The following is a 25,775-nucleotide window of genomic DNA, read 5'->3' as shown; positions in this document are numbered from 1 at the left end:
TTTCTGTTTTTATTTTGTAGGAACTTCTGCTCACGTGCCTCCAGAGTGGTATGAACGTTGCACGTACAAGGCAGGCCCCACTACAGTGTGGCAGCTTGGTGTAGTCCTGTATGACTGTCTACACAAAAGGGCAGCGTTCGAGACCAACAGGTTCCTGGGAAAAAGGCTGAGAATCAGCAAAAGACTTTCTGAAGGCAAGTAAAGCACACTCATGCTAACATGTCAGAAGAACTTAACACTAAATCTGCTCCTAATAGTTCATATTTTGATTGTCAGTGAAGCTGTCATCTTCATCTCTATTTTCCGTCTTTCTCTACAGATTGCCAGGATTTCCTACGGACGTGTTTGACCAAGGCCCCAGAGGAGCGCCCAACGTTGGAGGAACTGAAGCTTCACCCTTGGTTAAGATAAACCATCTCACACACACACACACACACACACACACATATATATACACATACTCAACTCATCATTCATTTGGACTTAATTTCCCTATTGCAATTTCAATAGGATTCTAATTGGCTAATCTAAAAATGTCCAAATGGTGAAGTTAGTTTTAATCTTAATAGCTTAAATTGACCTTTTTCTAAACTTCTCAACTATAATTTGAATTGGCATCACTTAAAAGTAACAAAATAGAAAACAATTGTCAAGGTTCTTCAAAAAACAAAGAGGAGGACCCATGTGCAGAAAACAAACTATTCATTTTAAACAAAAAGGCAGAGGGCAAACAAAAAACATACTTTTTAACAAAAGGAGCTACAAGGAAAAAACTGGTAAACACAGGGAGGAGACACTGGGAAACACTGACATCTAAACATCCAAAAACTAACAACACCAACATACAACAACAGACCAAATCATGGCAACAATACAGTTCAGCAGGCTTTTAAGATAAAAGGAACATTAACTTAAAAATAATAATTATGACAATTTAAAAGCGATGGCCAATTAATCATAAATCATTGAGAATAGTTGAGAAGTGAATAAGTTGGGATACTAACGTTATTATTACACCCCAACTATCTTATCAGGTCGTAATGAGAAAAAAAAAAACATAAATGTGGAACATACAATACAACATAAGATGAAGGAAAACTAAAAATAACAAAATGAACAAAAACAACAACAGCAGCACCTTCCTGTAGCACCCCCAGCCATCCGTGGAGAGGGGATCTCTCTTTGAAATGCCTTTCCTGAGGTTTCTTCCCATTTTCATTTTGGGAGTTTTTCCTCGTCTTCATCGAGAGCCTGGGCTGGGTCAGGAGCTACTGCTGTTTCTATAATACTTAAGAGCCTGCTTTGCACTTATATAATTTTAAACAATGACAAGATATGTGTAATAAACAATAAATAAAATCTTCAAATAAATTCAAAAATAAATCCATGAATTCACCTCTGGTTAATTTCTTATTACTGCATCTTCAGTCTATCAAGGCTTTATTTCAAGTCCTTGCTTTTGTTTTGGAAGACAGAGCTTAAGTCACTCATTGCTTCATCTGACTTAATCTACTGAATTTTTCTTTTCTGTATTTCTACATTTACTCATTTTTTTATTTCAATATTTGCATATGTATTTATTTCTTTGTGTGTTCATTTCCATTTTGTCTATATTTATTTATTTTTGTATTTCTGTGTACAGGTTGTAAAAGGGAAAGTATTAAGTTAAATTGAGGACGTAGATCTCAACTTCATTCTGAAGCTGGACTGGTCAGCTTGCTTTTGGATACATGTGAACTTCACATCACATGTATCCACAAGCGGAGACTTTTTAGAATTTAAGAATTATAAGCATGACTTAATATCTGTTTGTAGAAAAAAAAAAACAGGGAACATGAGGCGAGAGCAGACAAAAGAGAAAAATAGCAGACAATTCATGCCTTGTTCTCCAAATCTGGTCATTAAAAAAGTGGGAATATGCAAGTAAGCATGTCGGCATGTGTTCAGTTTCATACATCACTCTCACCTCTGTGAGCGAGTAGGTTAGCTAGTCAGCTAATGAGCTTACAATATTAACATTCAAATCATCAGTCACCATGGGGTTTTGATCCAGTGAGCTCGGGATATTTGTTTCAGGTTAATGTCTTAGTAACGGAGAGCTGGGGTCTCACAATAGTATATATACTATATATATATATATAATATAGAGGGTACACATTGACGTCACTTGTCGTCCTGACCACGCCCCCTCAGTGGGACGGCGTGACAAAACATTCGAAGATACCGCTGTCTTCAGTAGGGGACCGGACGATAACAGAAGTACAACAGACGAAAATCTGTTTAAATTTAGGAATTTAGGACATCTACAGTCGTCAAAGATCCTTACTGTTTCCTAAGACACATTGGACTTTTTCCACCACACAACAGAGGAATGTAGTCTACATGTACCCCGGCGTTCTTTGTGAGTTCCCACCCACTGATCTGTGATTGGTCTGTAGCTTCAGTGGTCGAAAATATGAGGAACTAGCATTGTAGTTTCACCCCGCTAACTGCAACAGCTTCCAGTGACGCAAAAATCGTCATTTAACTTTACACAAAACACAAAAAGTTTACATCAGCTGAGGATCTATTTTGCTCACATAGAACACCGTCAAGGACTAATAACAGAAAAGATGGTTGTAACACTGCTGACATTGGACAACAGCATCTGTCATTCAAATCCTGAGCCAATTGGATGCAGTCTGCAGCCAACAGGCATCTACCCCCATTCCCCAGGTGGTGGGGAATCACCTGATTGAAACCAATCTATGGGTGCGTTCGAATTGTCCCTCCTATCTCCTTTCACTATCCACTTTACCTTAACCCCGGGGAAAACGTCATGAGGTCAAGGAAAGATGTTAGGAGAATTCATAAAGGACTTAGGGAAAGGCTATCTCGTTGCGCTGACAATCCGACCACATTTTCCACTAGGCGACGTAATTAAATGCGACGGGCCAGCGGAGGTTAATGACGTGGGTCTGCCGTGTTAAAACTACAATGTTCCGAAAATGGACTACAAAAAACGCATCTAAAAAACTTTCCCCTGTGCCTTCTTACCGGTGAAATAATCCTAATTACCACAAGGTTGGGATTGAAATAAATTAATATAGGCTACTAGGCTACAAGTAAGAAAAGTGAAACCATCACCTTCCTGTCCACTCAGAAATCAACATCAACATAAATATGATTGTATGAATTTAATTGTTAAATTAATGCAAGATATAACCTACACATAATATTTTAAGCATACACATGTACAACTGCACAGCATTCTTAAGTGAATGAAATATGTTGAATAAAACATTATCTGGATAAAAATGTCTCTTATCTTTTATCCCTTACATGATCTGTGTCACTTTACGATCATCGTTAATGTTCGTGAACGGTCGGATGCGCGTTGCGGCCGCAAGGAATTGTGGGGCGGCATATCTCATCTCCTTTCGTAAAGGATGGTCCAGTGTATCCTATGCTAAAGGAAGTTATAAAGGAAGCACTGACCCACCTTTCCTTAACTTTTAGAGAATTCAAACGGCTCTTATCATGGCCGCCACTTAAATGTTTCCGGGGTTAAGGTAAAGTGGATAGTGACAGGAGATAGGAGGGACAATTCGAACGCACCCGAGGTCTCAGTCAGAAGGCAGCAGGACACAGTCATTCCTAAAACAGTCAAGGAGAACTTCTGAAAGAAAAACACTGTGCTTTCAACCCTGGACACAAAGCTGGACTTAACTGTACTGAGACTTCAAGCCTTTGAGGAGCTGCTGTGCTGCTGCTGCTGCTGCTGCTGAGGAGTAATGTGTCAGGACTGAACACAGGTCAGACCATATTGCCGGAGCAAAGAAGAAGGCGAGCTAAAGGAGCAACTTCAAGAGACTCAAGATTCCCTCAAAAGGCAGGCCTCAAACCTGGCTGTCTGGTTAAAGGGTGTGGTAGGATTTCCCCTACCTAAATAAACATTTGAATTCGTTGGACATCTGCACACACATAACAAATAACTGCAGTACGTGTAATGTGTTTTGGTGCATTGATTTATACGAATAGAATTGGGAATATTTAGCATATGTTGTATGGAGGGTAAAAGGTGCCCTTAAGAATCTGTTAATTGAAGGCCTATTTTCTTTTATTTAAATTGTGGGATTTTCCTTGATTAAGTTCAAGTGTTTTTTGTTATTTGTTAAAAATTGAACTTTGAAATACAAAACCGGTTATCAACATTCTGTGTCGTGTGTTTAATTAATTCTCCACCAGCTCCAATAGTCTAACCTACATTAGCCCAGTACTCCTTAATTTGTTACATCTTGTTTTTGTGATAATTTATTATTTATAAATACATATTTTAGTTAAAGTAAATTTTGTATCCTGAGTTTTACATGGTACTTATTAGCTGATTTAAAGCCGCTAACTGCTCGTCCAGTACGAGCTTTCTGCCACTCACTTTCTCGAAGTGCAGTGACTCTGACCACAGCGTCGTCATGTGCATACCCATCTATATGAATCCTAAAACTGCCGTACCCCTGGTGAGGTCATAATTTATTCATGCGAATATCCTACTAAAAATGAAGTGAGTGAAACTGGCGTACACAACCTCCCATGCAAAGTTTGTGATCTTTACTAAAAACCTGAAGGTAAAATGTACACACCAGTTAGCGAACTCTGACCCATGCCATGTATGGATTCTACTCAGTTATATAAATGAGACACCTGCTGACTTCATAATTCATCAATGTGTGTACAAAAAATGAATGAATGTGTAATTTATCATTTAAAAATGGGCAAATGTTAAATCTGATCTCTATACCAGGAGCCTGTTCCTATGGCTGTCTGATCCCGACTATTTAAAGAAAACAAAGAAACAATCAAAAGTTTTCAAAAGAATCAACGGAAACATACATATGCTTGTATCATTGCAATAAAATGACAATGTCCCCTGTTTTGTACAGAGGGTCTGACTGGACCGGTAATAAGAACATCACAGTCTGGCTTTCTGCATCGTGAAATACATATTTTGGGTGTCCAAACAGTTTCTGTCTGTTCAGTGTTTAATAGCTAGGTTCACGATTTTACAAGTCTGCCTTAAAACAATGTTCAGCTGCCTCAATATATATTCAAAATGTTAGGATTTCTGATGATGTAAAAAAAAACATTTTATGTGTTTTTTCCACAAGTGGTAGTTTATTCAATAGTGCATGCTTTACTTAGAGAGGAATCTGAATTATTATTTTTTAAGCATTTGGGGCTGTGCTGATGTTCTATCCACTGATTTCAAAACTTACTGATTTCCATTGGACAGCAAGCCTCGTGTTAACCTATCAGCAGCACATTTTGTTCAAATGAACAGTGCACCACATTAAGACATGAAATTGTATATGCATCTTACAGGGAGATGTTTTGACCTCATAATCAACAAAGTTGCCAATGTTAGCCACAGTACTCATGCACTTATCCTCCCTGGTATGTATTAATTACACATGTCATCATCCAGTTTACTTTGCATGTTTTGCTGCTCATGGTAGGAAATACCTGAACTTATTAGTGTTTTTTTTCTTGTTATTGCTGCTACTATTTATTTATTTTTATTTTTTTAATATTTATTTTTGGGCTTTAATGGAGAGATAGGACAGTGGATAGAGATGGAAATCAGGGCACGTGCACTTACCACTGCGCCACCAGCGCCCCTGTTACTATTTTTTTATATAAATCTGTATATTTTTAAACATGTCTATTGTTGCTACTGTGTACAGTATATTTTTATATAACTTGTGTTTTTATTTTTTGTGTCTGTGTGCTGTTCTATCCTTTGGTGCTTCCTGCTGCTGGAATATCTAATATCAATGTATCTATCTTTTTTAAATTATTGGAATTTGAGGTTAATAATAAACTTTTACAATATGAGCTATAGGCAGATCAAACAGGTACATTTCAGTTACAATCTTCACAACATAATAAAAAGAGCAGTAGACAGTTTGCATATTTGTTGGAGAATGAAACTTATAATAATGTTGAAATATATGTTGTTCTTCTTTTGGCTGTATCCTCTTTTAATACCTGAAACTCCTTCATCAATAAATAAATAAACTCATCTTGCTCCAGAAATGGATGCCTGTCACTTTAAGGCTCTGCATCCTCACCAACCAACAACCAATTAGAGAATGAGCTGAGTTGCTGAGCAACAGAACCCATACAAACAACATGTGCTCTTTGGAACTCAGAGAGGCAAAAATACAATGTTTTCTCCTACAGGTCCAGTTAATAATAGTGTTAATCTGATCTTGATATTTGGTTTTAGTTAACTGTTTGTTGTTTCTTCCTGTGATGGCTGAAATCATGATGTGTGAGCCTCTGGAGCTCTACAATCTTCTCAACCAACGCAACTGTTGTGTTTCAAGGCTGGCAGAGATCAACTACCTCTGTTTGATTGGTAAGAGATTTGATTCAGCTCAGTAATACTAATTATTAGGTTGGGTTGTTTATGTGACCACTTCCTAAAGGTTTGATTTGATCTTCTTTATAATTCAAATGAACTTTGTTATATTTGTGTCTGTTTTTTCTAGATGCTCGTGAAGCACCAGATTACCAAACAAGCCACATCCCAACAGCTCGAAATGCCAAAGTGGTACGGATATTACTGGTTCGACAGTTTTGTTATAGATATGTAAGAATCAATAAAATACTTTTCGGTTCAGTTGTAGGTACATTAGAACCAAAAAGACAACTAGAAAATGGAGCAATTGTTCATTTCAGAAGCAAGGGGAAATAAATGAAGAAACAAAAACAGCAGCGTTTTGGAGTTAAAATTTGTAAAGTTTCACAAGATGCAGCATTAATGATGTAGCGGTATACACAATAAATCTATTCCAGATATATTCGGAAATTGGCTTTAACCGTTTTACATTTTGAAGCTAGATTACGTGTGTCATACACTCTGAATAAAAGTATCAAGACGAGGAGAGATTGTATTTACAATTTCTGATGCGATGTAAAGAATCCGACAAAAAGTTTCAATAATGAAATCTTTGATACTCTTTACAGGATTCAGATACATTTCTTCTGCCAGTGGCTGTGGAGGTGGACAGTATGCAGCATGTAGTAGTCTATGACGGCAACACAAGCTGTTTAGAGGAGCAAGGTAATCAGTGAAAGTGATGCACAGGAAATGTTGCAAAATGTTGACTGGTACAAAATATACATTTCAAAATGCTGCAAAAACAGAAGTGGTATAGAGAAAGAAACCTCTCTGAGCATCTCTATCTTCCTCTGCATTACACCGTGATAGTTTTCAACATGCAATGCTTTAAACATGCATTTTAACCAATGAAGGAAGTTCACCAGAGTGTTTCTGTGTTTGCTTTGCAGGCAGGGCAGTTGACTGTGCACGGGCCTTTGCTCAAGCAAGCCTCTATCCAGTCAAGATCTTAAGAGGAGGCTTTGAGACGTTCTCAGCTCTGTACACTTTTCTAAGGACGGAGAAAATCCTCTACACCATCTCGGTAAGACGAACACACCTGACCTGCTCTCAATAATACGTCTATGAAGATGAAACATCCAGGAGATATATGTCCTAACAGAGCCTCAGTCATACCGTTACACGTTCTCCTCTTTTGGGCTGATGTCCAGCTGAGACTTTATACTATTGTAATGTTAACTGTTTTTGATTTACATTGTATTTTTTCATCATAGTTCTATCTTTCTGTCAACACTCTTGATTCAGCCTTGATATTCTTTAAATTAGCTGTGTGTCTATCTCTTTCTAGCGTCCTGAAAGTGTTCCTGGCGCTGTGTCCAACATTGGGTCAAATTACTTTTATTAGTGTAAACAGACTTTTCCAATCAAGCTAATTCTGTTTCTGATGTTGAATAACCACATCGCCAATCTACGCCCACATGCCACATCTTGTGTACACTAAACCCTTTTTAATACTATTAGAACGGCATTCAATCATTACCTGCACAGTTAAGATTGCAAATTTCAAATAGGAAATTGGTCTATTTATAGCAGAGCTCCTCTATTGGTTTGCAGATTGTGGAGATGTTCATGAATGATACATTTATGTTAAAAGTGATAATTTTAACAGTCTTTAACACACATTTTGAACATGCAATAGTTAACATTCTGCTGTCGTTGACATTTCGATTTAGTGTTACATCATCAAAGCTGATACCTCTTTTCTAGGTTTTGTATTTATTAAAATATCACAGCCCCAGTGACGTGCAGTTATCCAGAGATTTTATACATTCTGGTCCATATGACATCCTTGTTCTGAGTTGTGAGTTGAGTCAAATGAATGCTGATGACAATGACGTTTCTGGACTACCTCAGGAGCTGGAAAACCTGAAGGCTTATCCAGTGGAGATAATAGCAGGACTGCTGTATATGGGCGACCAGAATCAAAGCTTGGACTCCAGTATCCTAAAAAACCTGAAGATCAGCGCTGTCGTCAGTTTCTCAGAGAGTGTGGAGTAAGGCAGGACTGATTCTTTTGTAACATCAACAGAGGAATTTCAGGAAATCAAACCCCCTGTTGGTGGACTCTGTTCATAAGTTGATTTTAACTCTTTTAGATCTACATCCATAAAGCGGAACCAGACCATCCTAAACGTCCCTGCTGTCGACTCAGTGGCGTTTGATTTGTATTCAAGTTTTGAAAGGATTTGTAGTTTCATCGGTAAGTCATGACCATACTTAACGAATAAAAGAGAAAGTCAGTGTTTTGGGTGCGCCTTAGTTTTACAATTGATGAGAATTAAACGAGGCATTCAGAAAAATACAAACAGAAATATCTCTGAATTTCACTCTTATTTTGTTACTAAGCGTCATAATGCAGAGGATTTTGTTCATTGAAAAAGCATTTTCTCTTGTGTTTTCAGATTCGAACATCAACATTGGCTTGCCTGTCCTGATCGTTTCAGAGCATGGCAGAAGCCGCTGCAGTGCTGTAACCATCGCCTTTCTCATGCACCACCACAAATACACACTACAGGCAAGTAGGGTTCATTCAAGCAGTGACCTCAAGTGTTGAAAAATGAAGACAATGTGGAAATGCAAAATGTGTCCCATTGAGGCTAACTGCAAGAACCCCAGAAGTCCCATATTAAAATGCCCATGATGACATCAGAAATTAACATGTTCACAGCGAGGTATAAAAAACAAATTTGGTGTGAATAGATCATGTCTTCATGGTTCACCCTGTACAAGTGGGATGTTTTTTTGTAACTCACCTGTCTTGTTTACATTAAGGCTAAAAGTTCTGCATACATTTGCAGAAGTAGGATCAGGCTAAGTTGTCTCCCAGGAAAGAGTGTAACTGTTGGCTGGGGGACTTCGAGCAAGCCTTATCTTTCTCTTTGCCTGTTGCTAGGTTGACAGATAGTAAGTTTTAGACAACAATTCCAATATGGCGACCACCATCGTCGGGGTTCAAAATGCCACTTCAGAGACCATTCGGTGAAGTCACCGAGCCTACGTCCATGTTTTATACAGTGTATGGGGTCAATTCAGCTTGGTTGCAGTTTGTGCTATACACATCGTGGCTCTACTAGTTCAAATATGATCTTAAGGCTGTAACAAATATCGGGTAAAAATGTTTTATCTTGAGAGACGTACTGGAACTTTATTTTTTTAAATATTTTTTAAGCCACATACATGCAATCGAGGTGCAAAAATGACAACATGTGCTACATCCCAAACTAGATCTAACCACAAATAAGCTATGATATCAATCCTCCCCGATGTGTCTCCTCAAATCTCGAACTATCTGGTTATGTACTTGTGTGAGCTTAATATTGATAATTTAAAGAAAATGTGCAAATAAGACGTGAAATACTAAATTCAAAAGTTCACAATTCGTTTAATTTGACTTTTTACAGGAGGCCTGGAGGTACATGTGCAAATGTAAACCCACCATGAGGCCCAACACGGGGTTTCTACAGCAGCTGTCTGACTGGGAGCTTCACACCGCGGGAACAAAAGTGACTGACGCCTCTGAACCTTGTTTTTAACAAAGGAAGCTACAGCTTTGACAACAGTGTGACTCTATTCACTTTCAGCAATAAAGACTGCTGATTGTGTTACTCTGCACTCACTCAAGTAAGCAGTGGGGTTGTCATAATAGAACTAACTCTGCTATGATAGTCATAATCAATTGATAGCCGATCGATACATATTTCTATGTTCTATGCACCCAATTTTAGTTAATTTCTTGTTTTCAGTATTTAAAAATTGCACCTGCACACGGTCTGAATTGCACAAATACGTAAATGTTGTCAACTGATTTTTGGGATGTTGTGCAGTAGTTTGCCTTTTTTTTAGCTTTGGCATTATCATTACAAGAACAGAAATTGTATCATTTTAAAACATGTGGCATTGAAAAGTATCAAGACAATTTTGACAACCTCAGTGAGCAGTGGCATAATCCGTAAATAGCCAATTTAATTATTTATTTATTCATCTGTATTGCATTTTGTATTTCTACAATTCTGCAATTCATTTAGTAGATGCTTTTATCCAAAGCGACGCAAATCAGAGAGAAAAAACAACACAAGCAAGAATCTAGAAAGGAGGAAACAAGGTCAGGAAGTGCAAACAAAAAGCTTTAACTCCGGTGGGACACACAGGAGCTGACAGGAGGAAAAGAATAACATCAATAGCTTTTCAGATTATTTGTATTATTTGATGCGATTTTTGTTATTTGAGGTGTTGACATTTTATGGACACCTTCCGAAACAGGTGTCAGCCATGTTACATTAAGAAAGCTTTTTAGATTTTCCCCTCTGAAATATGTCTTCAAGAATTTCGACATTGCAACTAAATGAGAGGAAACAAGAAGAATAAAGAGTAAAGTGTCACCAAGGGACTTTTCATGTGTTTTAATTTACTTCACTTTGATTCTCACTCTGCTTATTTGTTTTTCTGTTTTAAATATATATATTGAGATGTGTTTCCCCCCTCCTCACTTCAGTATCATTGTATTTTGAGTCCATACCATGCCAGAGTTTCTAACAATGTTGAAGAAGACAGTTTGTCCTGTTACATAACACCACTTCTAAAAATACAGGCAAAATGCCAACTTGTCAAGCATTCATTTTTCCTGGCACCAGATCCACCAAACGAGCTAAATCAATAAACTTTTTACGTTTTTGTTTTATATGTTCTGAAAGTAGGCTCAAAGTTCGTGTTTTAACATGTACAGTCTGCGGTTTTAAACCAGAAGTCGAGTGATTTATGAGAAGGAATTCCCTGCAGGGTTAAACTCAGAGCACACAAAGTCACACAAAGTGCTGGTTTAAAGGTGCTGCGGTTGATTGGCTGATAAGAGGAACCCAAAAAACTCAACGGGACTTCTGATTGGACCTGCCAGCACGCTCAGCGCATGTGACACACACCGGAAATGACGCAACGTTTTGTGATCTTTTTTTAACCTTAAAAAAATAAAAGCACATAAGTGAAAATCTTTTTTATATATATAGATTATTAGACTGCATTATAGAAGATTTTATTTTATGTATTCAACCCTAATTAGCTTTAAAAACAGCATTACATCTGCAGGAGGAGATCTGTGGTTCACACCTGACAGGGACAATATAGACCAAGAGCATTTCATGGAAGAAGATCCATCTCCGTAAATTAAAGTTGGACTGCAGAATTAGGCCAATTAAAAATATTATAAAAATGCAGTATAGCCAAGTAGAATATTTAAAAAAAATAAAGTAGAAGCTACAGTTTTGTATATAAAAAGGTATGACAAAATTGGAAGATAAGGAAGTAATACAGTGCTGCAAAGATACTGTGGCTGATAGTTTTTTTTGTGTTTCGTTAAAATTTAAAGTGTGGTAAATACTACAGCTACCTGTGATAAGACTTAAGCGTTGTTGACTTTTATCTCATCCGTTTTGATGATGTCTATGTTTTTTTGTTTGTTTTTTGTGTTTGCTTTCTTGTTTTTTCTCTTTGTTTGTTTTTAGTGTTCATTGATGCGTGTTTATCTCCCTTAATGTCCTCTTGTATTGTTTCTGAATGTTACAGTCTTACAAGATGAAGGCAGGTGGAGATATGTGGGCAGGTGGGCTGTTTTGCTTGCTGTAAAAATAAAAATCGGAGGAACTTCTTTGCCTCAGTTGTACATTTTACGCCTTGCGTTAGTCCTTCTAAAATATCAAAAAATAACCATTGCTGTTTATTGTGAATCATTTCTGTTAAAATTGCTCTGGTATGTTTATTTTCCAATACATTTCAGCCCCTTACAGTAATAGCTCAGCCTTAAACAACCACAGCAGTAAACCACATAAATACAGCTGCAATTTGAATGTAAAAAAAACTCTGAGTAGGCTACTTTAACTTAAACTGTAGCTGGCAATACCTTTACACTTAAAGTTAAAAAATACAGGTATTTTTCAGAGTTTCAATGTGTGATAAAAATAAAGAAAAAAATCTACTTGAGGGTCTGAATTCTTCCACCAAATCTCCTTGCTATGTAAAGCTTTTATTATGAAGGCTCAGACCGGAAGTAGCTCTTGTTCGACGAATTCATTTTTGACACCGACAGACAGCCGTCCGTACAACTCTTGCACAGCAGAGTGTGAATATTACCCAACTTCAGGAGGCTTCCTTATGTTACTGTAGACAATGTTGTTCTCTCCGACGGGTTTGACTGAATGTTTACGCGAATGGGAGAACTTGGAGAAAGACTACCAACAAATTCAGGTGAGTTTCTCTAACTCTTAATGTCACCTATGATACAAGTGTGAACTGTCCCGGTGGGCAACCAGGCAGCAGCTGGGAGATCCGCCCTCCACAGCAGCTCAAGATATGAATTATTAATGAGAAGCAGACAGAGAGAAACAATAACTCAGGAGAAGGTAGAGTAGATTGCCTCGATTACGAGCCCTCCTAAACGCAACATATGTTTCATGATAACAGTCCGGCTCTGTTTAGAGAGAAGAACTACTACTGGACTCTCAGGGACGATTCATTGGAGTTTTTTGACACATTTCAGTTAAAAAGCACACAACTAGATATACATGCAACATGTTGTTTTGCATTTGGCGTCATTAAATAGCCTTACAAAAGACTTACAGTTGTGTCTAAAGCTTTCAGAGCATTTACTAAAGTAACAGGATAAAAAAAAAAAACACAGCACCCAAAAATCCCCCTAATAAAAAGTCCTGCAATAATCTCCAAAAAGAATCAGCTTTATTGGCCATGCATGCTTACACACACGAGGAATTTATCTTCAGTAACTGTGCTCTCAGTGTACAAAGTTATAACATTAAATATAAACATATTATAAGCAAAAACACTAATGAACAAGGATAAATAAGTGCAGTGGTTAGTAGTGCAAAAATGCTGAGATAAACATGATAATAAATATGTAATTATGAAACAGATGGAAAATAAACTCAAGAAGTAAATAACACGGATTTTACTAACACTATTAATAACAGCCTTACATCTATTATTATTAATATTAATATTATAATGAATCTATTATCTGCTCAACATCAATAATTAACACAATGAGTCCTCCCCGTTTCATCATCATTACAGTTCCTCTTAATATTAGACTGATCAGTCTATTGTCATACTTACTACACAAACTTTTACCATTATGATTTATATTGTAGCTTTAAATCTTTGTCTTTGTGTTTGTTGTTGCTCTGTGTGTCTCTGTTCTTGTTCCTCTTCCTGCCTCTCCGTCTGTCTCACTTTCCAAACCCAGCACAGTTTCATCAGATGTCTGTTCCTCATGAGTCCGGTTCTGTTCGAGGTTTCAGCCTCTTAAAGGACGTTTTTTTCTTGCCACTGTAACTTTAAATGTTGCTTTGTGCTCGTGATGGATTCATGTTGGGTCTCTGTAGATAAAATAACAAAGAGTAAGGTCTTTTAGCCGCTCTTTTTTTTAAAGCGTCTGGAGATAACATTTGTTATAAATTTGCACTATACAAATAAAGATTGACCAGTAGATCACATTTATTTTCATCCACTTCTTATTTCACTCGAGGGGCAGCAGTAGCTCAGTCTGTAGGGACCTGGTCCTGGTGCAGACCAAATCTGGAAACTGGTCTGGTAGCTGGAGAGGTGCCAGTTCACCTATTTTTTATTTATTTATTTTTATTATTTTTATTATTTTACAGGGACATTGCATATTGATAAACATTTCTGTAAATATGCCAAAAGGCAAATTTTCCTCTGTTGTCGCTGGCCAGATTTTATAAAAGGCTCCCTACAAAAAAAAAAAATTCAAACATCGCTAAAAGCTACAAAAATAGAAATATAATGACAGTAATTAAGCAGACAGGTGAGCAGCCACAGGAGAAAATACATAAACCATGCAGGATACATATAAAGCAGCAATTGGTTAATAAAAAAAAAATGTATATCATGCAGGACAGACATGGAGCAGCATTGAGCAGACATAACAAAAAATAAAAATAAAAACCTTCTGAGCACTGGCGAGGTTCCCTTGAGCAAGGCACCGACTCGATCGGTAACTAAAGCTGTAAATGTGTAAGCACCTTAAATATGTTTAAGTTGTACCTGATGTAAAAAGTTACATTACAGCCCTCTGACTGGAACTAGAGAGATATCAGACGGTTATAAATCAACAAAAGTACATGAATGAAAGTATCTCAAATCAAGATCGTGCAGTTGTTGAAACATGATCTCGATTACCACAGAGCTGACTGTGCAGCACTCTGGAGCAACTGCCATTGTAGGTCACATACTCGGCTAAAAACAATCAGCCTCTGTCTGCGTGTGCCATTCATGCAAACTCAACGACACACGTCTAAAACATACTGGGAACTGTTTAGTAATGGTGTGTGCGACGGGGAGGTGAACTCATCGTTGAATAAATAAAGGCCCAACAAAAAAACCTTATCCAACTGGTTCAGAATTTAAGGACCATCCTGTTTTGTTTTTTTTGTTTTATATTTATTTTGGAGCTTTTTATATCTTAATTTGAGAAACAGGACAGGAGGGAGAGAGAGAGTGGGGAATGACTTGCGGGAAAGGAACTACAGGTCGGATTCTAACCTGGGCCGTACGCTTTCAGGACAACACCCTCTGAACATCGTGGGGGGGGGGGGGGGGGGGTGGGCTGTAAACTAACCACTAGGCCACCGGCACCCCTCTCACCAAACAAACAATTAATCATCGATTATTTACATGACAATTCAAACTGAACTTTTAAAGATATGCAGCGAGTGACCCGTTTGGCAGAATTGTTGACGATTCACGTGGATGTTTTTGTGTCTTCTGTACCTTGCAGAATCATGCATTGCTTACAGTTATTACTACACACCACAAGTTGATACATGTTTCTCTTTCCACTTTTAGGACACCCACCGTCTTTACAAACAGAAGCTCGAGGAAGTCACCAAACTGCAGGACAGCAGCTCCGGTGCTATTTCACGTCAGAGGAAGAAACTGAAAGAGCTGTCTCTGTCACTTGAAGCGTGAGTACGGATCAGCAGGTTCACCGAGGAGACACTGTAAATATTTGTGCAGGAGCAGTACTGCGCCTAAATGGCTTTGACTTATTACAGGACTCCTCACCTTCGCTGTAAGCGGGACATTGGTCTCGCAAGCTACAAGGCTGATTTTAAAAACAAAAGATGAAATATTGAGCCACGGTTAATCCATGAAATCCATTATTATACTTTTTTTTTTATATATCATTATTTTTATTGCTTTCATGCTTTCCATCAGTCATACTTACAAGTTTTTATCAACCAAAATAATACCATAACATTTAACTTAGTTACACTTTTCAAGAGTGAAGTCAGGATCACATGAGATGTTGACCTTTATATCTCAAGACACAACAGAGAAATGATTATACATTTTTTAAGAATCGTCCAAATGAACAACACCATTAAATTGTTTTATTACAGTACATTCATGTCATTAAGTTTGTAGCTTGAAAATGTGTTTTGTGCAGAACGTTACGACAAGGCCGAGTTTGACATTCAACATTTTGTAATGAATGTTATTTAGCAGCACACGTTATAATCTGAGGGAGTAGGAATCAAGTTTCAGAAGAGAGAAATCTGCGTATTTTGTTGAACGGGAACAGCATCCAAATTTCTGTCCCCTGTTCAATAATAATAATAATAATAATAATAATAATAATAATAATAAATTAGATTTATATAGCGCTTTTCTAAATACTCAAAGACGCTTTGACAGGAAACAAAAACAAAAAAAACAAAGCAAAAACTAAGAGAACAATACAACATAGAAGTAGTGTTTAAACCTATCCCTATCTAGAGCTGCAGTGTTGGGGACTGTAGCATGGAAAAATGGGTTGTGTCCAATTTAAAATCCTGCTCCTCACACATAAAGCCCTCAACCACTCTGACCTCACGGCTCTCCTCCACCGTCACACTCCTTCACCAAGCCTCCGTTCTTCCAACACCGACCTCCTGTCTCCCCAACATAGAGCCACACTGTCCTACAGGAGGGCAGGACTGACGGTCGGGCTCGACTCGGTCAGAACAGAACGACAGACAGAAAGGTGGACTTACACGGAGCTCTTCCCGGTGCTCTGCCCGCCCACCAACGCGATCTGCAGCGGGTCCAGAAACCAAGCACCGAACCTTGGAGGGGACAGAGCCTTCTCTATAGCTGCCCCCTCCCTCTGGAACTCACTCCCCACTCACATTCAACACTGCACCGACCCATCTACATTCAAATCACTCCTCAAGACCCACCTCTTCAGAAGAGCTTTTAATGTATGATTGTGATGTGTGTTCTGATTATCTGTGGCTTATATGTTGTTGTCTTTATGACCTGTGTGTAATGTCCCAGTGTTTGTTACTGTTCTGATATTTCTGTCTTTTTTAACAAACGTACAGTGTCTTATTATATTATGAATCTAAAACTGTGCAAAAGAGCAAAAATATGAAAACGAATCTTGCTAGTGATTATACACACAACTCTATGGTGTGTAGTAAACTTGTCACAATGTTTTTCATCAATAGATGCAAAGAGAACACCCCAACACCAACATTAAGTCCTGAGGAGTTGGAGGCCATCACTGAAATCAGAGCCTCCATCAAAGAGAGAGAAGATGCCTTCTCTGAGATGGAAGCTTTTCTGCCAAAGAAGAACGGGTTAGTCTGAGTGACGTGGTTTTGTAGAGGAGACGACAATAAATCATGATGAAATGTGGGCTTTTTGAATGACTGGCCCGTCTTGCTGTTCAGGTTATACCTCAGCCTTGTGCTAGGAAGCGTCAATGTAACACTCCTGAACAAACAGTCGAAGTAAGCCACCTTCATAGTACACAAAGATTGTGCAAAATAAAGTTAAATTCACCTCTCACATCACATTTACATGTTTTTTTTTTTTTTGTTGCAGATTTGCCTACAAAGATGAATATGAGAAATTCAAACTCATCCTCACGGTCATCCTCTTCGTGTTCTCCTTCACCTGTCGCTTTGTGTTCAGCTACAGGTAAGACTTCTCAGAGTCTTTTTTTATATTCACTGCATTACAGTGTATCCAACTCCAGGGTTTATTTATTGGATGGATGTGTAATCTGGGCTCTAGTGGGTTATTTTGTATGTAGGATCAACTCAAAGTAAACACCAAGTGACATTCTCCAGAGTTAAAAACTTTTGCCTGTGTGGAAGTGAGAAAAAAAAAAGCTGCAGTTCCTCGAGTGTCCACTTGAGGCCGCCTCCAAAAGCCGAGGAAGCCCCACGAGGTCTCATATACAAATGCTTGTATTGAAGTTTAAAATTCTGCTTTTGCGACATCTCTTCCCAAGTCTGACTTTGAAAAAGTAGGGAGACTGGTGCCTCTGTGGAGGTAGACCATGTGACTTGGGTCGAGGCGAGTTTGGCTTAAAGACAAAGCTTGTAGGCAAAGCGCCCTGGAGGGGAAGTTTCTCTCATTACCGGCGTCAGCTCTGTTCTCTTTGTAGAAACATCAAGGCAGAGGCAAAGTGGTCAAAACAGGACGGAGACGGAGAAAAGGAGAAAGTGACTGAGCAGTGGACTGGCAGGAATGAAGCTTGGGGCTTTCTTTTCGGTCTTTGGCAACAATGACTTGAAATGAAGCACTGAAGCGGTGCAAAGTCAAACAAAACCGTTGTTAATAATGAACCCTGAAATGTGATTATTTGGTCATTATGAGCAAGGTGGATGATGAGAGGAGGACTCACAGAGCCTTTACTACCCGGCCTGTTTTAGACATTATTGTCTATCACTTAGTGACAGAACATTGCCTTTGGTTCAAACAACATTAAAAAAAAACATTCACACCCATTAGACTCTCATAAACTCAAACTGAAACGACTGCTGAGTTTGTTTTTTCATCGAATGTTTAAATTTCCGTGTGGTTAAGTTTTATCTGAAATTGTGTTTTCAGAGCCCTAGATGCCCTCTTCTACTTCCTGTTGGTGTGGTACTACTGCACGCTCACCATCCGGGAGAGCGTCCTCATCAGCAACGGCTCGAGGTCGGCAACGAATTAACCCTTTCTACTTTTTTTTAATACAATGATACATGATAGTCTGTTCCGTTCCCTGGGACCTTGACGTTTAGAGATGAACCCTTTGAACCCTGAATTAAATGAGTTCCTCTTTGTGGATTTATCGGCAATATCCTCTTTAGGATGATCAGTGTGATGATAGTTATAGTTATGATGTTCTCTAGACCCAGCCTGTGTCTTCTTACATTATGAACTTTCCTTTTGGTTTACTTAACAGTAGGCATTAACTAGTTAATCGCGATTTATTGAGGTCTAAAAGAATTTGTTTAATCTTTTAATCACATGCTATTTGTCCCTTTAGTTGCATCACAGATACCAGCCACCTTATTACTTTTTGTTCAGCTCATTTTAAATGTTTTCATTTACTTTTAGATCCGTAACAAGTTCCTCTGTCCGTGGTTAAGTTTATGCTGTAGTCTTCGATCTGCAAGAAGGTCCTTACTTTATTTCAAAATAAAAGCAGGGTTGAATTCAAACAGTTTATAAGTACTCTCAGCTTAAGACAGAACAGAAATTCAAAATAAAAGCCACATTTTTAAAATTCTAAATGTGAAATAATGGAATTTCAAACATTCAAAAATGTAATAGTTTGAGAGCCTTACTTTAGAGTACTACAACATACTAGGGTTGTCACTATACCAGATCTCATCTCATTACAACATTTCTAGTGAAAACGAAACGATAGTGATACCAAATACAAGTCCTAGACACCCGGGTACCTAAACGTTGATGAAGATCTGAAGATTTTTCTTAAACATTTGTACGTTTTGATACCATTGGTCATTAAATTAACTGATACTTTGTCATTCTAAAACAAGTATCAAACTTTTTACAAGCTTATAACAAACAGTGCAGTCCCGTATCCTTCAGTGTCCGTCCTCTATGTTGTTTCAGGATCCGAGGTTGGTGGGTCTTTCATCATTATGTGTCCACCTTTCTGTCTGGAGTCATGCTCACCTGGTGAGTCATGTTTTTTTTTTTGTCTTGTTTGCTTGTTTCCATGGGAACACATTGACATTTTTCTTCATAATAGTTTTGTGTTTGTGCTCCATTCTAACCAGCGGATCTCTTTGTTTTCAGGCCTGAAGGGGTTCTCTATCAGATGTTTAGGAACCAGTTCATATCATACTGTCTCTACCAAAGTAAGAGAGCGGTGTCCTAAGTGTCCCTGTTTGATATATACACACTATAATCAGCACAGTGTACTCTTCAAACCAGCTTTCCCCAGTGTTTTGGGCCTTCTTATCACAGAGTATCACAATAGGTTGGACATAAAAATGCCTCTGAACTTTACTGTATGTCTGGATTTACTGCTCTGTCTTTAACAACGTGCTCCTTATTACTTCTGAACAAGAGATGTTTCTGAGGTCCAAAACTGTCTTAACTTATTAATGATGGTCCCTAATGTTCAGAACCTCCAAAAAATAAACCCTAAAAATGTAAAATAATATGGGGAAGTGTCAATAGTTCCCAGCTGTACGTATATGTTTGAGGCTCACGCAGGAAGTCCAGGAAGCTCCTGCAGGTTTCATATTTGGAACGACACATGATCCTGTAAATGAATTCGTCTTCTTTCAAACACACAACATAAAGTGCGATGTCTGGGCAGATTATTAACGTCTTCTTGTGTTTATTTTTCTCCGTTCTGTTTGTTAAGGCTTCGTCCAGTTTCTCCAGTACTACTACCAGAGTGGCAGCTTGTACCGTCTCAGAGCGCTCGGAGAAAGGCATAACATGGACCTCACAGTCGGTGAGTACAGTTGAACCTGAAGCTGCTGTAAACCACATTTTAAATTCAGAATTAGGAGACTCTGACATAATGGGCCTGTGTCCACTAATGCCCTTTTTTCTTGGCAGTTCTTATTTTCCATATGAAACCAGTGCAGTTGAGCGCATTTTCAGCGCTCGGCGTCTTAAATGTTAACTTACCCTCTGCGCCAGCTTTTTTCTTCAAAAGCTCAAGTTCAGCTTTTGGAACATCGCCACACTCATCAATGTCACTTCTCCATTGTGTCAACAACAATGCCAGAGAGGGAAACATATCCCTTTCCTTACACAGTTCATCCCATGTGCCCAAACTCATTTTTCCAATACAATGTCCAGGTCTGCTGCTAATTTCAGGACATGATTCTTTTACATTGTTTGTATGTTTACTTTGTAAAAACCTTCATAACTGGTAAATGTCAGTGACTCTCTGGTCTCCTCTCCTGGTGTTCAGAAGGTTTCCAGTCCTGGATGTGGAGAGGCTTGACCTTCCTTCTACCTTTCTTGTTCTTTGGTCACGTGAGTAGCCTTTCCCATCGCTCAGCTCGCTGCTAACTTCACTGTAGAGCACAAACATTAAGGGTTTAAATCAAAAACAAAATGATTCATAGATTAGTCAAGGTAAACTTTATTATCCCAGAGGAGCAATTTGATTCACAGCCAGCAGGGAATAAAACAAGAAAGTCGCATACACTGAAATTAACACTTCAGCCCCGTTTCCACCAAGCAGTCGGGTTTGGTTCAGTACAGTTTGAACCTGAACTTGTTTGCATTTTCACAGCCAACCGTACCCTTCTTTGGTTATCGGAGTGTAAGCCAGATGGAGATACCCTCGTCAGCTATGTAATAGTGTGACATCATAGCAGCCCAACATAGTGTAGCCAGCTATTAATTAAGTCAAACGTTCAAGAAGAACAGGGACACAGTAAACAAAGGGACCCTATAGGTTCGGATCGGTACCCCTGGCACCCCAACAGAAGGGTACCAAAAAAGTAGGACAGTACAGATCCCTTATTTTGGTACCATTCCAAACTTTTGACGGTGGAAACGACAATAAATGGATACCGAACCAAACTGAACTGAACCGGACCGCTTGGTGGAAACGGGCCTTAAAGTGAGTTTTAACCCTCATGCATCATTATGGACATTTTTGTCCATTTGGGCAAATGTTTTCTCTTTATTTGGCCGTCATTTTGTAAGAAAGTCTCCCTCTTGACACATTTTGGAAGGCAATTTTTTTTTGTTTTTAATAGATCAATAGAACACAGTGAAACATGTTTACTACCCTCTTAAGTCATTAAGGACAAAATGTCCACTTCCAAAAAACTGCTATTTTTTTTTGCATAAATCTCTTAAACAACTCCAGCCCTGCTCAAAACTATCAAATATTGAATAATTATCAGGAATTTAACCCTTTAAATGCCAGTTTGATTACATGATTCTGGAATTTAAAGGGTTAAATTCCTGGTAATTATTCAATATTTGATAGTTTTGAGGAGGGCTGGAGTTGTTTAAGAGATTTATGCAAAAAAAAGTAGAAAAAAATATTAATCTGTTCTATTTTTATAGCAGTTTTTTGGAAGTGGACATTTTGTCCTTAATGACTTAAGAGGGTATTAAATTAAACTGATGCTTAAAGCATTCCTGATTGTTTACTGTTACTCCTCTTACAGTTCTGGCAGTTCTACAACGGCATTACACTCTTCAAGATGTCTCAGCTCCCGCAGTGCAAAGAGTGGCAGGTTTGTTCACGAGGGAAACTCAAAAGTCTTGTTGTTTTGTAATCTTATTCTCTCTTCATGTTCTACAAGTTTCAAAGAGCCTCTGACTCAGAATATCTTTCATGCTGTGGTTTAGGTTATGATGTGCGGCTGCTCTTACATGGTGCTCTTCCTGGGAAACTTCTTCACCACACTGGGAGTCGTTTACCAGAAATACATGAACAACCAGGACAAGCCCAAGAGCTTATAGGACGGAGACGACCAACTGAGCTGAATCACCAAATATCATGGAAAACCACCACAGGCACTTTATAATGTCCTTAAAGACTTTTTACATGTACCGCCCCTTTTATCAATGTCCTCATAAATTCAGTGAGTGTGTGTAAATGATTTCTAAAGCGATATGTCAAAATGTGCTGTCACTCCAAACAACCAGGTACCTCGCATGCCGGTCTTACTGTGCGGCTCTGTCAGGTTTCTGTAAAGGTCCCAATATTATAGACAGTGTTACTGAATATGCATCATATTTATTGAGGGAAATCTACAATCTGTTACTGAGCTGCTTCTTTTTAAGCCGTGCAGAAAGTTATTTTATGAAACACTCCTCCACTGCTTTATGGTTACACTCTTTCCCCTCAAAGACTTCCCAGTTAATTTCATTTAAATACAACGTGAGACCCCAAAGTCGAGAGAGATGTGAGCGTTTTACATAAAAAAAGGGGGAAAGTGTCAATTAAAAAAAAAAAAAGCCACACAAATGTTGTCATATTTTGTGTTCTTCTTTCCCACCGCTTTATCGTCGGCTCTATCAGAGCTCGTGTCTGAACTAATAATGGAAAGTGATTGCATCTGTTTTGAAAAATTTGACTTTTAAACCAGAGCATGTGTTTGTTAAAATCAGTTTGTGTTTATGAATGTGTCTGGTCTATTTTAAACTGTTTTATATGTTGTTTTTTTTCCTCTTCTATCTTTTATTGTATTGCTGCGGGGCACATCTGTGAGTTTCAGTGGGTTCTCCCTGCTAAAATAAAGGATCAATAAAATCTCAGCTGCACAGATTTTTTCTGAACTAAGGTACCAAATTGTATTTAAAAAAAAAAAAGTTCAAGCTAGTTCATAAACTTCTTAATAAAGTATTTACTTCTTAAATACTGGTTATGGTATAACTCTGTTAACTCATTCAGAGATATTCAGTCTAACACATTATATTTTCCTTATTATATATTATTAATACATATTATTGTAACTTCACTTACCTTACTTTAACCTGCTATGAAGGAGCTTCTCCAATACGTATATGTGGTCAGGACAGTATTAAAGGTCTGACTCAAGCAGTTTGAAGCCTGTTTACAGAAAAGTAGATGTTTATATGAGCATTGAAATATTCCCTTTGCTTTATCGTCCTATTAGTTCTTAACTTTTGCGCTCATGATGGATTAACTCTGGGTCTTCTTTGTTATATAGTAATGGCAGGCAACTGCTTGGGGCCCCAGACCAGTTGGGGGCCCCTGAGGGCTCACAAACTGTAAAACAACAGCAGCCGCCCCAAATGTGCAAATTTTGCAATGACGGTAGGAAACCTCCCTAAGGGGGCCCCACTTGAAAGCACTCTCTCTTGTTGCCTTGCTAAGCGTTGCATGCATTATTGCCATGACAACCCAAAGTTTGTCAATTAAAGTCAACAAAGGAAAATGTAGAGGAGTTATCCGTCTAGGACGATGGCAGACATGATGGTGATAAATGCATGTTTTAGGGCCCCCCAAAAATGTCTAGCCTGGGGCCCCAACAGAATCTAGGATCGCCACTTAGTACGGTCTTTTTACCCGCTCTTTTATAATATTAAATTACAAAGAGTAAGGTCTTTAACCTGCTTTTTGTAAAGTGTCTCGAGGTAACATTACTTTTAAATTAGGACAAAATCTACTTCTAACCAGATGCATTACTGCAATATAACAAATTGACCACAAGGGGGCGGCATTGAACTGTTATTGCAAAACTGGTCCTGCTGTGTAAATGTTTCTTCAATTTTTTTTCTTTTATTGAAGTCTTGTTCTGCACACACATTAGGATAAACATCTCTGTGAGGTGATTACACCTCGTCACCTGGTGCTGCAGGATGAACAGGAAAGTGTTGATCTACAGTGAATATTGTTCACATGACATCTAGAGGTCAACCTTCATTTTAACTGAGTGAGTTTTTCTCATCCCTTCAGAATAAAATGATCATTGTTGTAGTTCAAACAAGGCAAATATTAGAAGTGAGAGACCTTCATTCGGATGCCAGCTAAAGCAGATGAAAGTTATTTATTATTTATTACAGAAAGCAGAGAATCTTCTGAAAGAAAAAAACCCAACTGTGAACTTTTTAAGGAGTAAAACAACCTTCAAAGTATTTTCTCTGCCCTGATACTCCCTCATGGTACACTAGCATGAGAATTTAAACAAGAATGGGCTTTTCTGAAATCCTGAACATTTTCTGTAGTGCTGTGTTTTAATCCACCTCGGACAGAATCCCAAATTCACCACTGGTTCCTGTTTGAATAATAATGGTTATAAAACAAAGGGTGCCAGGTGATGAAGAAATGATTCAGCCTGATCTAAATCAAAACTTCACATTTGTAAAGATTTCTGTCTTTATCAGAATGAATGAGCTGCGGGTTGTGTGGCTCCGGCTCATAAGTGACTAACAGGTGTTAGAGGTTACCTACCTGCTATCTAGTGAAACCAGACACAAGCAAATGAGCTGAGCTGAATCAACAGGGAAAGAAAACCCTGTTTGGTTTTTACACCTGTGTCGCTGCACCTGGTGGTGGTTCCAGATGGGGGCGCTGTTTATTCTCACTTCAGCGAGGAGCTAACAGTGCTTATTTTAGGATGTGCTTTTGTCCCATTGTGGGAGGTAGCAGTGCAACTGGAGTGTCCATGATTGAGTGTTAGCAACTGGGACTTTTTACTGGGAGCCTTAGACATTTAGAATTTGGTCTGTGATGTTTTGACTTGTTCATCATTCTGGACACTCTGCTTTGGATTGGGTTACTTTTCTTCCGCTCTTTACTTCTTGTGGTGGATCATATTTCTGTTTTTGTCTATTTTATTTCTTTGTTTTTTCATCAGATCAGCCTCATATGAATCTATTAACATCTTTTCTTATAAGCAGATGTGCAAACACTGGAGTGGCTATTTCAGTTCGATGTGTTTAAGCTTGCTAATTGTGTCTCCAAAGCTTGGAAAAGAAGACAAGATATTTTGTTTGAGTAGGGTTTGTCTTGCTTTTTGTCTTCTCTTCTTGTCTCCCATGCAGGCTGGGCATATAAATGTATGACACAATAATAAAATAAAAACTTCAAACTCTAAGTATTTCAAATTGGTTGTTAAGTTTTAATGAGTAACTTTGTTTAATCTTGAAAAAGAGGGCTAGGTGTTCTTTTTAATTATGTGGCGTCTTGGAAGTAAATGTGGACAAACAGGTTGTTTATGCATCATAAATAAATACTGTATGACATCAGTACGATTATCAGTGTAACACTGTAGCTCCAAAGAGAAGAATCCTCTGAGAAAAGATGAGTGAAAAGATTTCAATAAAGCTGCACTTCTTGAGGTTTATGATTTAAACATGTCCGCAGTAGAGTCACAGTGCCAGAACACAAAGAAATAATGGCTGGGGAGAAATTTGCACACAAGATCAGAGGGAATAATACCTGAAAAATGTAAAATGGAAACCAGCCTCACTTCTAATTCATTACAGCAGAACTTCCCCCCACTCCACGCAGAAAGTCTTGGATGAGTTGGTGCTGCAGGGCCAGAGAGAAGGAGCAGAG

General features: G+C 38.3%; 2 protein-coding genes across 2 annotated transcripts; both read left to right on the top strand.

Moving 5' to 3' along the window:
* The first annotated feature begins 6,181 nt into the window (after window positions 1–6,181).
* styxl1 (serine/threonine/tyrosine interacting-like 1) lies at window positions 6,182–11,368 on the top strand. The gene is made up of 8 exons (XM_061056434.1): window positions 6,182–6,397; window positions 6,531–6,592; window positions 7,009–7,105; window positions 7,333–7,466; window positions 8,297–8,436; window positions 8,539–8,642; window positions 8,845–8,957; window positions 9,844–11,368. Exons 1-8 carry the CDS (start codon window positions 6,292–6,294, stop codon window positions 9,973–9,975), a joined length of 888 nt encoding a protein of 295 aa, XP_060912417.1. The 5' UTR covers window positions 6,182–6,291; the 3' UTR covers window positions 9,976–11,368.
* Window positions 11,369–12,488: 1,120 nt separating this feature from the next.
* tmem120aa (transmembrane protein 120Aa) lies at window positions 12,489–23,005 on the top strand. Its single transcript, XM_061056433.1, has 12 exons — window positions 12,489–12,676; window positions 15,311–15,429; window positions 16,957–17,088; window positions 17,182–17,241; window positions 17,336–17,431; window positions 18,350–18,439; window positions 19,367–19,432; window positions 19,553–19,614; window positions 20,130–20,222; window positions 20,691–20,755; window positions 21,910–21,978; window positions 22,094–23,005. Exons 1-12 carry the CDS (start codon window positions 12,599–12,601, stop codon window positions 22,205–22,207), a joined length of 1,044 nt encoding a protein of 347 aa, XP_060912416.1. The 5' UTR covers window positions 12,489–12,598; the 3' UTR covers window positions 22,208–23,005.
* The last annotated feature ends 2,770 nt before the right edge of the window (window positions 23,006–25,775 follow it).

This window comes from Labrus mixtus, chromosome 14, assembly GCF_963584025.1.
Source record: "Labrus mixtus chromosome 14, fLabMix1.1, whole genome shotgun sequence".
NCBI classification, from domain to species: domain Eukaryota; kingdom Metazoa; phylum Chordata; class Actinopteri; order Labriformes; family Labridae; genus Labrus; species Labrus mixtus.
This window is presented reverse-complemented; position numbering and strand designations above follow the sequence as displayed.

What these genes read in the sequence shown, in the direction of transcription:
- tmem120aa (XM_061056433.1), top strand. Translation starts at nt 12,599, where the DNA reads ATGTTGTTCTCTCCGACGGGTTTGACTGAATGTTTACGCGAATGGGAG. An exon ending in AAGACTACCAACAAATTCAG is followed by an intron (nt 12,677 to 15,310) that starts GTGAGTTTCTCT and finishes TTCCACTTTTAG; the next exon opens with GACACCCACCGTCTTTACAA. An exon ending in CGCAGTGCAAAGAGTGGCAG is followed by an intron (nt 21,979 to 22,093) that starts GTTTGTTCACGA and finishes GCTGTGGTTTAG; the next exon opens with GTTATGATGTGCGGCTGCTC.
- styxl1 (XM_061056434.1), top strand. Translation starts at nt 6,292, where the DNA reads ATGGCTGAAATCATGATGTGTGAGCCTCTGGAGCTCTACAATCTTCTC. An exon ending in AAGCTGTTTAGAGGAGCAAG is followed by an intron (nt 7,106 to 7,332) that starts GTAATCAGTGAA and finishes TTTGCTTTGCAG; the next exon opens with GCAGGGCAGTTGACTGTGCA. An exon ending in ACCACAAATACACACTACAG is followed by an intron (nt 8,958 to 9,843) that starts GCAAGTAGGGTT and finishes GACTTTTTACAG; the next exon opens with GAGGCCTGGAGGTACATGTG.